General features: G+C 34.2%; 4 protein-coding genes across 4 annotated transcripts; 2 read left to right on the top strand and 2 right to left on the bottom strand. All coding sequences in view use genetic code 12, as the record gives it.

Annotated features, from left to right (window-relative positions):
* Nucleotides 1-808: 808 nt before the first annotated feature.
* Nucleotides 809-2,872, top strand: GRC3 (Polynucleotide 5'-hydroxyl-kinase grc3; the record flags this gene model as incomplete). The annotated part of the gene is made up of 1 exon (XM_001524063.2): nucleotides 809-2,872. The coding sequence occupies one exon, from the start codon at nucleotides 809-811 to the stop codon at nucleotides 2,870-2,872; it is 2,064 nt and encodes a 687-aa protein (XP_001524113.2).
* Nucleotides 2,873-7,671: 4,799 nt separating this feature from the next.
* Nucleotides 7,672-8,764, top strand: DIC1 (Mitochondrial dicarboxylate transporter; the record flags this gene model as incomplete). The annotated part of the gene is made up of 2 exons (XM_001524062.2): nucleotides 7,672-7,679; nucleotides 7,924-8,764. 2 exons carry the CDS (start codon nucleotides 7,672-7,674, stop codon nucleotides 8,762-8,764), a joined length of 849 nt encoding a protein of 282 aa, XP_001524112.2.
* Nucleotides 8,765-9,055: 291 nt separating this feature from the next.
* Nucleotides 9,056-9,576, bottom strand: QCR7 (Cytochrome b-c1 complex subunit 7; the record flags this gene model as incomplete). The annotated part of the gene is made up of 2 exons (XM_001524061.2): nucleotides 9,056-9,308; nucleotides 9,449-9,576. The coding sequence occupies 2 exons, from the start codon at nucleotides 9,574-9,576 to the stop codon at nucleotides 9,056-9,058; spliced, it is 381 nt and encodes a 126-aa protein (XP_001524111.2).
* A 539-nt stretch (nucleotides 9,577-10,115) lies between these two features.
* On the bottom strand, nucleotides 10,116-11,072 carry APA2 (bifunctional AP-4-A phosphorylase/ADP sulfurylase; the record flags this gene model as incomplete). Its single annotated transcript, XM_001524060.2, has 1 exon — nucleotides 10,116-11,072. One exon carries the CDS (start codon nucleotides 11,070-11,072, stop codon nucleotides 10,116-10,118), a length of 957 nt encoding a protein of 318 aa, XP_001524110.2.
* Nucleotides 11,073-11,813: the final 741 nt, after the last annotated feature.

The following is an 11,813-nucleotide window of genomic DNA, read 5'->3' as shown; positions in this document are numbered from 1 at the left end:
AATGAAATAGTTCACTTTGAATACCAATATACTGTTTCAAATAATGATTATAACCAGAAAGATTTGCGCGTATTGAATAAGGATACGAAAAGCTATAGCAAAATTGAAATTAAAAATAAGAATAAAAAGAAAAAGGAAAATAAAAATAAAAAGAAAAAGGAAAATAAAAATAAAAATAAAAGGAAAAAGAAACCATATCTCAAACTTGATTTGGATTATGCAATGCTGGCCATCTCAACTCAGTAGTTCAACTAAATTTAATAATAGATTTTATAGATTTCATTTGAATAACTTAGATCACCTGTCTACGTTCCATTTATTTGCATTTCTTTTTCTTTTTTTTTTATTATTTTTTTTGTTTGATTTTTGCTTTCTTGTAAATAAAGGGGCACAAAATGATACCTTGAATGTTTTTTCAGACCTCACAATATAATCGCTTGTCCAATTGCTTGGAATCGCATTATAGGTGATAGTTAAGTCTAGATATAATAATCAAGATATAATAGTCTAGATATAATAGTCCTTGTTCTGTTAATAAAAGTCACGTGGTATATGCCTCGCAATTGTTACAATCCTGTGTAAACTTTTTTTTTTTCTTCTTCCTCTCCCCCCCCTCCCCCTTTGTATAGATTTCAAGTAGGCGGCGGTTTTTTTTTTCTCTCATTCTTCTGGCGGTATAATGCGCAGGTCATCAGCGAATTAGTATTCAAATATGTATTGGAGTTGTCTTGAGTTATCCCACTTTTTCATTGGTATTTAAAGACCATATCACTATAGGAATTGATCAATAGTTTGCTGGATTAATTCTATGAGTGCTTACGCTGCAATCAAAGAACAGGGCTTTGTTTATGCGATATCTACAAACTCACCTGAGGATGAAACCAATGATGAGTGTCTTGCATACGAAGATAGCTCCGATGATGATATCAACGACGACGACGACGACGACGACGACGACGACGACGACGACGACAACAACAACAATAGCGAAATAAAAGTCAGAGGCATAAAAGATTGGAACGGAATATCAACTTCAACTGCTTCATCCTACACTCTTGTTGAAGAAAGTACTAGACTTGAGACACCACTTCACTTGATCACAGTATCAGACTTTGTACCAGACGAAACAAATCTTGCCTTTTGCACTTCCAGTGTCAAAGTTACTCTACGCGCTTGGGAATCTATACTAGTCAGGGGGCAGTTTAGGTTCAAAGTTCTTTCGGGAAAAGTCAAGATTAACAACTGCATTAAATTAGAAGCAAGTCCTCAGCGTATATATAATTGGACCGCGCTTCAGTACCAATCCTTACCAGTGATTAGCAATTGCTGTGTTGATATCAATGGAAATACAAGTAAAAATGGAAACGTAAGTAGACGAGGGAATGCAAATGGAGATGGAGAGGATCAAAATGCAGCAGTCATTGAACTTTTAAATTACAATACCGGTTTACAAGGTATCATTCACGCTTATCCATCCACATCCAACATGACTTTTGGTCGAAACAGCTTGGCCATGTCAATTGACAGAGCTGATTTAACTGGTGCAATATCTTTCTCCAATTATTCATTTCAACTAATTCTTGAATCTAGTGATTCGACACGAGGGTTACAACTTGACAATTCATGGACCTTTTATTACCAAAAACTTCGAGCACGTAAAAAGTTCAAATTAATGGCCATAGGAGGGAAGAACACTGGTAAATCAACACTCTGTGCCAACTTATTGAGTTACATGCTTTCATCAACTGAACAATCAGTGGTATATATGGAGCTTGATCCCGGGCAATCAGACTACTCGGCGCCATATTGTTTATCTTTGTGTCTCAAGAAAAGCCGCTCATTAGCATTTGATAGCACTGCCTGTGATGTGATTAGTACCCAATATTATGGCTACACAAGCCCTATCGAGGCTCCCTCAAGGTACCTTGCTATAGTGCGGAAACTATATGATGAATATGAATCAAATAAATATGCAGCAAAAGGTTACCCTTTGATTGTCAATACACCAGGTTGGATTAAAGGATTTGGACAAGAGATTTTGCAAAGCATTTCACATATTGTCGAGCCAACTAATTTGGCGCTTTTGACGAAAAGCTTTTCTTCTGAGTTCAATCACAGCGATGCATTTCTTGATGGTTTACAATACGAAGAAGTGGAATATCTTCCTGCTGTAACATCAACGAGCACTGCAAATTCTGTTGCTCCATCCAAAATCAGAAATTTGAAAAGTTTAATGTATTTTCATCAACAATCGCCAAGAACTTTTGACTTCAAGAGTCCGTTATTGCAAAAGAGTCCTCTCAAATTGAGTTACTCTGTTGGGCTAGAGGAAGATGCATTTATTGCTGGAGTGACACATTTGACCTTGAACATTGGGCAAAAATTTGACTTTGACAACATGCTGGCGTTACTCGAGTCACAAGTTTGGGCTGTTTACGCTATAAAAAAAGACTTTTTACCTCAAACAAGCTTTAGATATGATACGAAGAACCGGTGCTTCCCCAACTTGATACAATATTCACAGACGGTTGACAAATACGAGTGTCAGGATATCTGTGGGCTTTTACTAATACACAGTATAAATCCTTCAGAGCGGTTCTTGAATGTATATGCTCCACCACATGTGGTTGCAAATATAACAGAGCAAATAAGGAGAGGAAACAAGTTGCATTTGGTGAGAGGGGATGGGAGTGCACCGCTATTGGATGTAATGGAGCCTTTTATTAAGAAATGGACCACTAACAGTTTATCTCCAACTGATGAGATAGAAAAGCTTCCTTACATCAGTAGTAGCTCTCGCACGAAGTCCAAATACAATGGTGTATGGAAAGTTCGAAGAAATATTCAAAGGAAAGGACATCAACGAAGTTAGTATGAAAATGAAAAATTAGATTGCTAAGCATTGGATGATTTGTATCGAGGATTGTTGGAGAAATGGAAGATTAACAGCTCTTAATGTGCCTGACGGCAAAAAAAACAACCGGAGAATGACTTAAATGCATATCTTTTTCTCTTTGTAAAGCGGTTACAACATAATCACTAAAGTTTTAAATGCGCTGAATTCAATTTTGAACTATTTTTCTCTCTAAGCAAACAGATGCTTGCGAGTCCAAAGAATCGGAGGTTCCAATGCAAATTTGATTCGAAATTTATTCGTTTATTCAAAAAGTTGGCAAGACGCTTTGTAGCTCACGTATACTTGTCTTCTCTTTTTCTCAAGGAATATTACTTACATCAAAAAATCCACTACAAAGCATGATGGAAAGTCCATATCACACGAAAATGTAATTTGGCCTTTGCTTGAGGAAATACGACAAATTTGAGCCCTTGAATTATCCCCTCATCATTGCAAGCATCGAAAAACTTAAACGAAGTAAAAAAATTTGTAAGTTTAGCGCCTACATATATTTTTTCAGGAAATCCCGGTATTTACAATTGGGTAAAAGTGTAAATTAATGTATAGAAACATACATAAGTAGATAAGTTTAATTGAATGGAAAACTCACCAAGATAAAGCAATGAACAACTATACAGTGCAAAAAGACATATATATATAAAAGATTTCACAACGAAGTGCATAACTTCCCTGCATGCGGTCAAAATCCAAAAACGCAATAAAAAAACATTAGTTCTTCTCAACACAAATCAAACCCGCGCAATTGTCAAAACATTGTTTCCAAGTTTTCAATAAGTGTTGATTGTAAAAAGGACAGATTAAATTAATTTTCATAAGTCTCCCTTCCAAAAATGTACTACACCTGATTAGAGATTAAACTAAAGTATTTGAAGGCGCTAACCAACCCAACATTAAATGACATTGCAGGAATAAATTATTGTAAAACATGTATTACCAAAAGTCAATTACTACGATTAAATTAAAGTTGTCATAGCATCCAAATAAGGTGATTATCCCCCAAACTTTTAGAAACCACTGAAGTAATAACGTGAGATTCCAAACAGTGATTACAGATACTATTTATTTTGGTCATTTAAATAATTTACCACAAAGAGTAGTATTATAGATTACATAATTGCGGGCAATATTTAACAATACTTAGAAAAGTTTTGCACTTAATGTATAGCATCCATTACACAAGTCATACATACCACTCTGACTCCAAATATTTCAAGTATGAACTATCATACCCTTGTTAGAAAATTATTATGTTCTCAGCAATTTAAAAGTTACAATATTCCGCCGACCAAAGCATATTCTGTTATGAAACAAATACTTCAAAATTATTCCACATTGACGATCCTAAAGTAAAAAATTTTCACGGACCAGACAAAATTGACAAATTCCAAACTATAATAATCTATGAGAAAAAACAGTTTAACAAGGCGAATAGCTATTGAGCGCGGATGATTTAATTGAGATTTTTCGTGAGCAACCAAGATGCCAACTCCAAAAATATTGACCTTGTTTAAAAAACTATTTACGAAAATTTTGTCGTTTAACCGAATATAAATTGTTATTCTATTTTACTCGGACTTTAGATGCTGTTCACTTCCATATTTCTCCTAATCTCTTTGTCAACTGAAACATATGAGCAATTGCTGTTCTCTGGTATCCAACTAGTGACGAGCCTTCTTAATGACTACGATGTTTTGTAGAAATCGGTAAAGGATGATTTGGAATTAAAGGTATGCGCTTGTGATGCTGCTCGTTTAACAATTAGCGAAATGAAGCATCACGAACAACTATAAAAGGCATTAATTTGTTCTTAATGGCAAGATGGTTTTGTTTCACATCATAGGAGGTATTTAAAAATAGAATTCATATGTTGAACAAAATAATCTTGACTGTCAGACTTAGGTTGTATACGTTGATTACATTGGGATTGAAGTAATCTGGCGTTCAATGGAATCCATAATTTTAGCAAGTGTTCGGCTCTAATTGTGAATACTTTCTTAGCGCTTAACTTGGTTACTAATAGAATATTCAACATGTAAGTTAACTTTAAATATTAATTCTAGTTGGCTGAATAGAAAAAAGTTTATAATTAAGTGATTTCTAAGTGAGGTTGTTTTAGTCCATTTGCGAAGGCAGCAATTAATGACCAAAAGGTTGGTTTATAATTTGGAAAAGTCTAGCCATTATTGTATCATATTTTGAAAAACGATATACTCACAATTATAAGTTATGCGGGATGAAGATGTTACTTGATTTACCATGATTGCTTTTTGTGGATGTCAACTTTTGAATGTTAACGTAATTTGGAATTTAGAAGTCAAATAGTTTGATAATACCTTTTGGACTACCATTGGAATTTATTTAATTTATTTGTATCGCGATGGTGTATTCAGTGATTATTTGCGATATCTATTTATTGAAGGTGAAACTATTCCAGATATTGAGCTTGTAAGTTTGCTAAGATTATTTTTCTTGTATATGTTTAGGAACCGTGAAAACTTGAATTTATTTCAGTTTAATTTTGTAGTAAAAATCATGTGTTAGTTATTGTTAAACGATTCATGATCGATGATGTCTGAATAGCTACTTACGATATTTTCTAAGCGAACTGCCTTTGTTTTGGCTTAATTGTTAACTAACACTAGTTGTTTCTATATTGCTTATCTCGAATTGTATATTGGCTAAATATCAAAGGTTTAGATTTTTTTAGTGTTTGTACTTTTTTTTGTAGACACTGTTTTACTATTCTTTATCGATTTGGATTTGTTTGGTGCTTTACTTTACAAAGCTTCCAGAGATATTCAATAACTAGGTAAGGTTTTATCATAATGTCGTTTATTGTTTGTGCTATGTACATGCGCAAGCTTTTTTGAGTTGCACCTGCATGGTTTTTATATACTGTATGAAACCTATAGTTTAATGTAGCGGATTTGTTTTAATTCGGTGTTGTTTCAGCTCTTTTCACTGAAAACATTTTGAAATTTGTACAAAGGATTTCCAAATTTAAATTTTATGGACAAGTTTTTCTCATACTAACATTGCTATCTATTTTGTTTGATAAGTGCAATTGATATTTTATAGCATTTTCACAAAGTTGAGTTTTTTTTACATTTTGAGATCAGTTTTATGGTTATCTGCAACTTTTGCTTTTGCGTGTAGGGGTGAATTTGTTGTTCACTCTTTGACAATGCTGTTATTTCAAAATTTTGTATAGGATGATGTACTTTAGATTTTGCTATCTCAAATTTATGACTTTAAGGGTTCATGAAGCTTCCGAACAAAAAAGGAAGTTTGTAGTGAAGTTTTTTTTTGATCTTGAGTCGTATTTGGTGGTTGGAATCTTTCATGGCTCGTTTAATTGTAGATCTTTTGTATTGGATGGCATAGGTTAAATCGTGTTATGTATATATGTATGATGATATTTAGTAGACAGAAATTGAAGAATTAGAGTTTACGATTGCTGAAGCTCAGCCAAAAATACCATTGGCTTGCATATTATAACACTCTTTCCGCGAGTTGCTTGGTTAAGATAATCATTAATCTTCGTGCTCAATTTGCGCAATTGATTAGCTCAATTTTTTGAAAAAGGATAAAAGAAGATAGCTTTTGGTCATGATTTGTACGTCAATAAAGATCAGTTAGTGTTTGAGGACTAGCCAGTTGTGGGAATAAAACCATTTGTATCAGCCCAATTGTATTTTAAGTCTCTATAGCTATGTCGGTTACAAATATTAATTTGTATCTTACGTGAAAAGGTACAGCTGATTTTACTAGAATATATGACTAATAACATGGCTATTGATATAATTCAATGCATTTGGTGGTAACATTTGGTGTGTTTTGCTCTTCAATTAAAGCAGGCAACATTTTATTTCTCGCTTTGAGTATACACTTGATCTATGTTTAAAACTTGCAGTTTTTGCTCCCAAAAATCAAATAGTTTCTCTTTCTTGTTCGATTTTTCCAAAGTCTGATAATTTGCATGACCATATCCTTTTGAAAGTTTCAGTTGCTGTGGTACTCATTACTATCTTGTCAAAGACTTCGTTGCAGTCCCTTTTAAATGAGTCCAAAAATGTCAAAAGTTCGTCAGTGACCTTCACATTTATCAGCAAATTGTTCACTTGCTCTCTGAAGTTTTCACTTTGTTGTTTGTTTTTTTGGGGCGCTAATTGTCTATAGAGCTGGATATGTGGACCAAGATTGTAAGATAAATAAAAACTGCTGTTGTACACTAATGTAAACGACAACAAAAGTATGTGTAAGAACAACTATTTATTTTTGAAGTCTCCTAAACATAGCAGTTTGCCACTTTCAAATCCAAATAAAGATTATTTTGGTTTCGATCTTGTCAGTTCATTAACAATCAACACATATGCACAGATGAGATGAAACGCAGTGGTTCTAAGTTAAGTGGCAATTATACATTTCCTATGTCAGTGGCTAAGTTTGTTTTTTTTACATTCTCTTTAACAAAAAGATTGGCTATATTTGTTAGATGGTTTTTCTAATAGACGTGAATTGGCGACAGATGCTGGTAACTTATTTGCACAGAATTGTTGGTTATAGATAATTCGTGATGATTCATGATGATTCATGATGATTCATAATTCCGGAGTTTAAGTGTGACTTAATCTCCTGCTTGAGATCTGAGCAAATACTATAGAGATTTTCTTTTTTTTTTTTCTATACGTTTTTTTTTTCGTTCTCCGTCTCTTTTTGTGTCTGAAGATCATCACCTCTTGTGCTTAATTCTAATGGCACTGTTTTTTTTTTTCTTATTCATCATTTGGTTATATAGTTGTTTTGTTGTTTTGTTGTTTTGTTGTGTTTTGCTGGTATAGTCATAATAGTGGTATTCACTAGCTATTGTTGTAATTGATACATTGCTGAGATATCTTTCGATGACCAATACCAATACAAAGTTGCAGTACCCGTATGTATATTTCGTTGATCTTAAAATAGGGACTATCTTAATATACTAACTTTTCAACTAAAAAATAAAAAAGATTCTGGTACGGAGGCTTATCAAGTATGGTTGCGTGCTTTGTCACACATCCATTAGACCTCGCAAAAGTTCGACTACAAACTGCGTCGAAACCTGGCCAGTCCTTGGTGTCGATGATCATTCAGATTTTGCGAAACGAAGGCTTCACAAAATTATACTCTGGCTTAACTGCTTCTCTACTTCGACAAGCTACTTACTCAACCACTCGGTTTGGGATTTATGAGTTTTTAAAAGAAAAGTATGCGCTGAAATTGGGACACAATAAAACTCCAAGTATGGCAGCATTGTTGCCAATGTCAATGGTTGCAGGTGCCTTGGGTGGACTTGTTGGTAACCCGGCAGACGTTGTGAATATACGAATGCAAAATGACAAGGCGTTACCCAAGGATCAGCGAAGAAATTATAGGAACGCAATAGACGGGCTCTATAGAGTGTGCCGTTCAGAAGGGTGGCTATCTCTATACAAAGGATTGACCCCAAACTTGGTGCGTGGAGTGTTGATGACTGCATCCCAAGTGGTCACCTATGACGGGGCCAAAAATGTTTTAGTTGAGTATGTTAAGATGGATCCTTCGAAAAAGTCTACACACTTTTCTGCATCGTTGATTGCGGGATTGGTTGCCACAACAGTGTGTTCGCCTGCCGATGTTGTCAAGACAAGAATAATGAACAGTAGGGAGAGTGGGCAAGGTGCAATTTCGATACTAAGAGCTGCAGTTAAAACAGAGGGTATAAGTTTCATGTTCAGAGGATGGTTACCTTCATTCATTAGATTGGGGCCACATACTATCGTGACATTCTTGGTGTTGGAGCAGTTGAAGAAATTTCGAATTGGATTGTGAGTTTGACAAGCATTTAAGAAAAAAAATACAAAGAAAAAAAGATAAAAAATAAAAAAAACAAAAGAAAAGAAAAGCGAATAAGGAGTGGTGGTGCTTGTGTGTGTGTGTGTGTGTGTGTGTGTGTATATACGATTTTTTAGTGATAGACGGTATAGAATTCAAATATAGATTATAGACTAGTACAAACATATGCAATAACCTTTTGTTGAATTACAGCCTCTCGCATCTGAATTTATATAGTTTGGCTCGAATTCTGATTTCGTTCATTTCTGATTTTAGTTTTGGTTCTTATCAAGCCTTAACTTCGATATTGTCCAATTCAGCCTTCTCAAATGCCTCTTTCTCAGCTTCTAAGATATATGGAATAAGGTAATGGTCATCCTCTTCTGGCTTGAGAGCCTTGTCAGCTGGAAGCAACTGGTGCGACAAAGACAATTGGTGTGCTGTAAGTATTCTATAGTTTCTAGCATAGCTCACTGATGATGGAAGTCTCTTGATTGCCTTTTGCATCACTGGGGTTTCTTCAATGAGAAGGTCGTTGTATCTAGAAAATTGAAAAAAAACACTTGTTAGTACTATTTCTCTATATCTTATTATAGTGAGGGTTTCATTCCTTGCCAAATCGCCAGTCATATGCTTGAATGAAACTGCCCTGTTCACGTTTCATTAATTTGTACTACATACTTTAATCCCATCTCCCTATAGCCAGCATATGCTGTAAACTTTTGTGCAATAGGCACAATAACTTTTGATAATGTTGGTCTAGACAAGACAAAGTCTGCTGCCTTAACAATAGAAGTCATAGACGCCATGATTGATGATATATGTGTTGAGTTGGATGAAGTATGGTGGAAAAGTCGAGGATGGATGAAGTACCTAACTCAGTTTGAGGTTTGCTGTAAACACTTTGTAGTTTAATTTTTTTTTTTTTTTGTCTGGTCACTTGGTTCTCTGGTGTATAATCATTTTCTGTTGGCTATTCATTGGTTTAATTTCTAGACTTCCAAAAGAGGTAATAAGCGAGACAAAAACATTTTCTTTCTAAATATAGTGGACTTGATGGATTTTACTTACCACAAAGTAAAAAACAAGCTCTTATAGGTGTTTAGGGCCAAAATTTAAACTTTACATTAATAACCATTCAGGAGCAAAAAGAGGGGGGGGGGGGGGAAGAAGGGACGGCGAACAAGATAAACGTTACAATAAAATGAGAATTGAAAGACTCACGGGAAAAGACTATAAGAAGCCATTAAAAGTTATACAAAAACATTGCACATTCTTTGTCTAATTTCTATTTATCTTTCATTATAAATATCTCCTCGCTAGACTCTTCAGCCAGATTTAAATAAAATCAATATTGTATTTCTTGCGATGATGTATCAATGTTGTTCGAAAATCCTACTTCTCGCAATATGTTCATTGGGCCTACTTTTTCTACCAAATTTAGCAACTCTTCATTCTTACACAATATAAGACCTTGAAAACCGCAGGAGTTGATTCCAATCTGGTCCTTGTACTTCCCCGAGGAACGCGGAATCATTAGCATATATGAATTTGTCATGATGAGATTATAGGACATTTGGTATTGATCATTCTGTTTCAACACAGTCAATGTTTTTTGAAGGAGTGCTGAGTAGGAGGTGGCAAGAGTAATTTCCAGGATATCATTTGCACGAGGCAATTTTATCAAAAAATGTGCAAATGGGATATCTTCACTTTGGAAAATCTCGCCTGGTTTCTTAGGGTCCGGGGCTTGTTCCAAAACTAAATCAGAAAATGGCTTGTATACCAGTTGTGGAGGCTGAGTCATGAATTGTATATGCTTATGAGGTTGCGAAGCTCCACTCTCGGGTCCACAATTAAAGAATGCAAACCACCGTTCGTTCTTGCCACCACTTTCGCTTTTAATCTTTTCAAGAACTTTGTAACTTGCAAATAATTGGGATGGACTCAAGGGAGAGTTTTGCGACTCAAATTCCCTGGTGACGAGCATAAAATGGTTGGGAACAACAGGAAACTTGTTAAACACTAGACGATATGCATTTTCAGGACCATATTTTTCGAGTATAGTGAGTTCTGGCTCAGGGTTTTCAAACGGATTACATTCACGACTACCAATTTCTGGCCTGTGCATTAGAGAGGTAAGCAATGTCAATTGAAAGTCAACATTTATGTCACCCACTTCAACACTTTTGATTTTGTCAACAGCTCCATCACCATTGAAAAGAACTGAGCCTCCTTTGAGTGCTTTTTGAAATAAAGCTTGTGTGTTTTCGTAGAATTGATCAGGTAATTCAAATCCTTCCATTTTTATTTATATTAGATTGCCGGGTTTAAATACAAAAAAAAAGGGGGGGTTGCTAGTAGCTGCGATACTAAACTTTTTGCAGATTTTAAACTTCCGCAAACTTGGGACATCCATTTATTTTAATTCGTGTGTACTTGGATCTCAATTTCTTTTTTTTTATTATTATTATATATTTCTTTATTTTTTTATTTTTTTATTTTTTTATTTTTTTATTTTTTTTATTTTTTTATTTTTTATTTTTTTATTTACCTGTATCTCTATATCTTTATATAATTCTATATACCTCTATATTGATTTATTTTAATCATTTGTTAGCAGATTTGGGCTTAGAGCTACCAAGTGTTGAAGTGTACAAGCAGATATATATATATATATATATATATATATATATATACATATATGTATATTAGAAGAATATGCCACGGTTCTTTTTAATGACATGATGTGTACTTTTTTTGTTTATATAAGTTGTCTGTAAAAAAGAAAAGAGGGGTCTGTGTATTGAGTTTTGGTTGAAAATGATTGTGATATAACAAATGTAGGTTTGCTTAGCTCAATGGCATACAATACAGGCTATAGATGTACATATTTATCCTTAGGGTGAAAAAAATTACGTGATTTTGAAACCAAATATCATACTACTCTCAGATGAACTCTTTTTTTTTTTAAAATTTTTTCTTTCATAAACATTTTAATTCACATGTGAGATACACAACATCAATTCTACTTGCTTTAAGTAAG

Source organism: Lodderomyces elongisporus, chromosome 8 (assembly GCF_030384665.1).
Source record: "Lodderomyces elongisporus chromosome 8, complete sequence".
Lineage (NCBI taxonomy): Eukaryota > Fungi > Ascomycota > Pichiomycetes > Serinales > Debaryomycetaceae > Lodderomyces > Lodderomyces elongisporus.
Note: the sequence above shows the minus strand (reverse complement) of the source record. Positions and strands in the feature narration are given on the sequence as shown.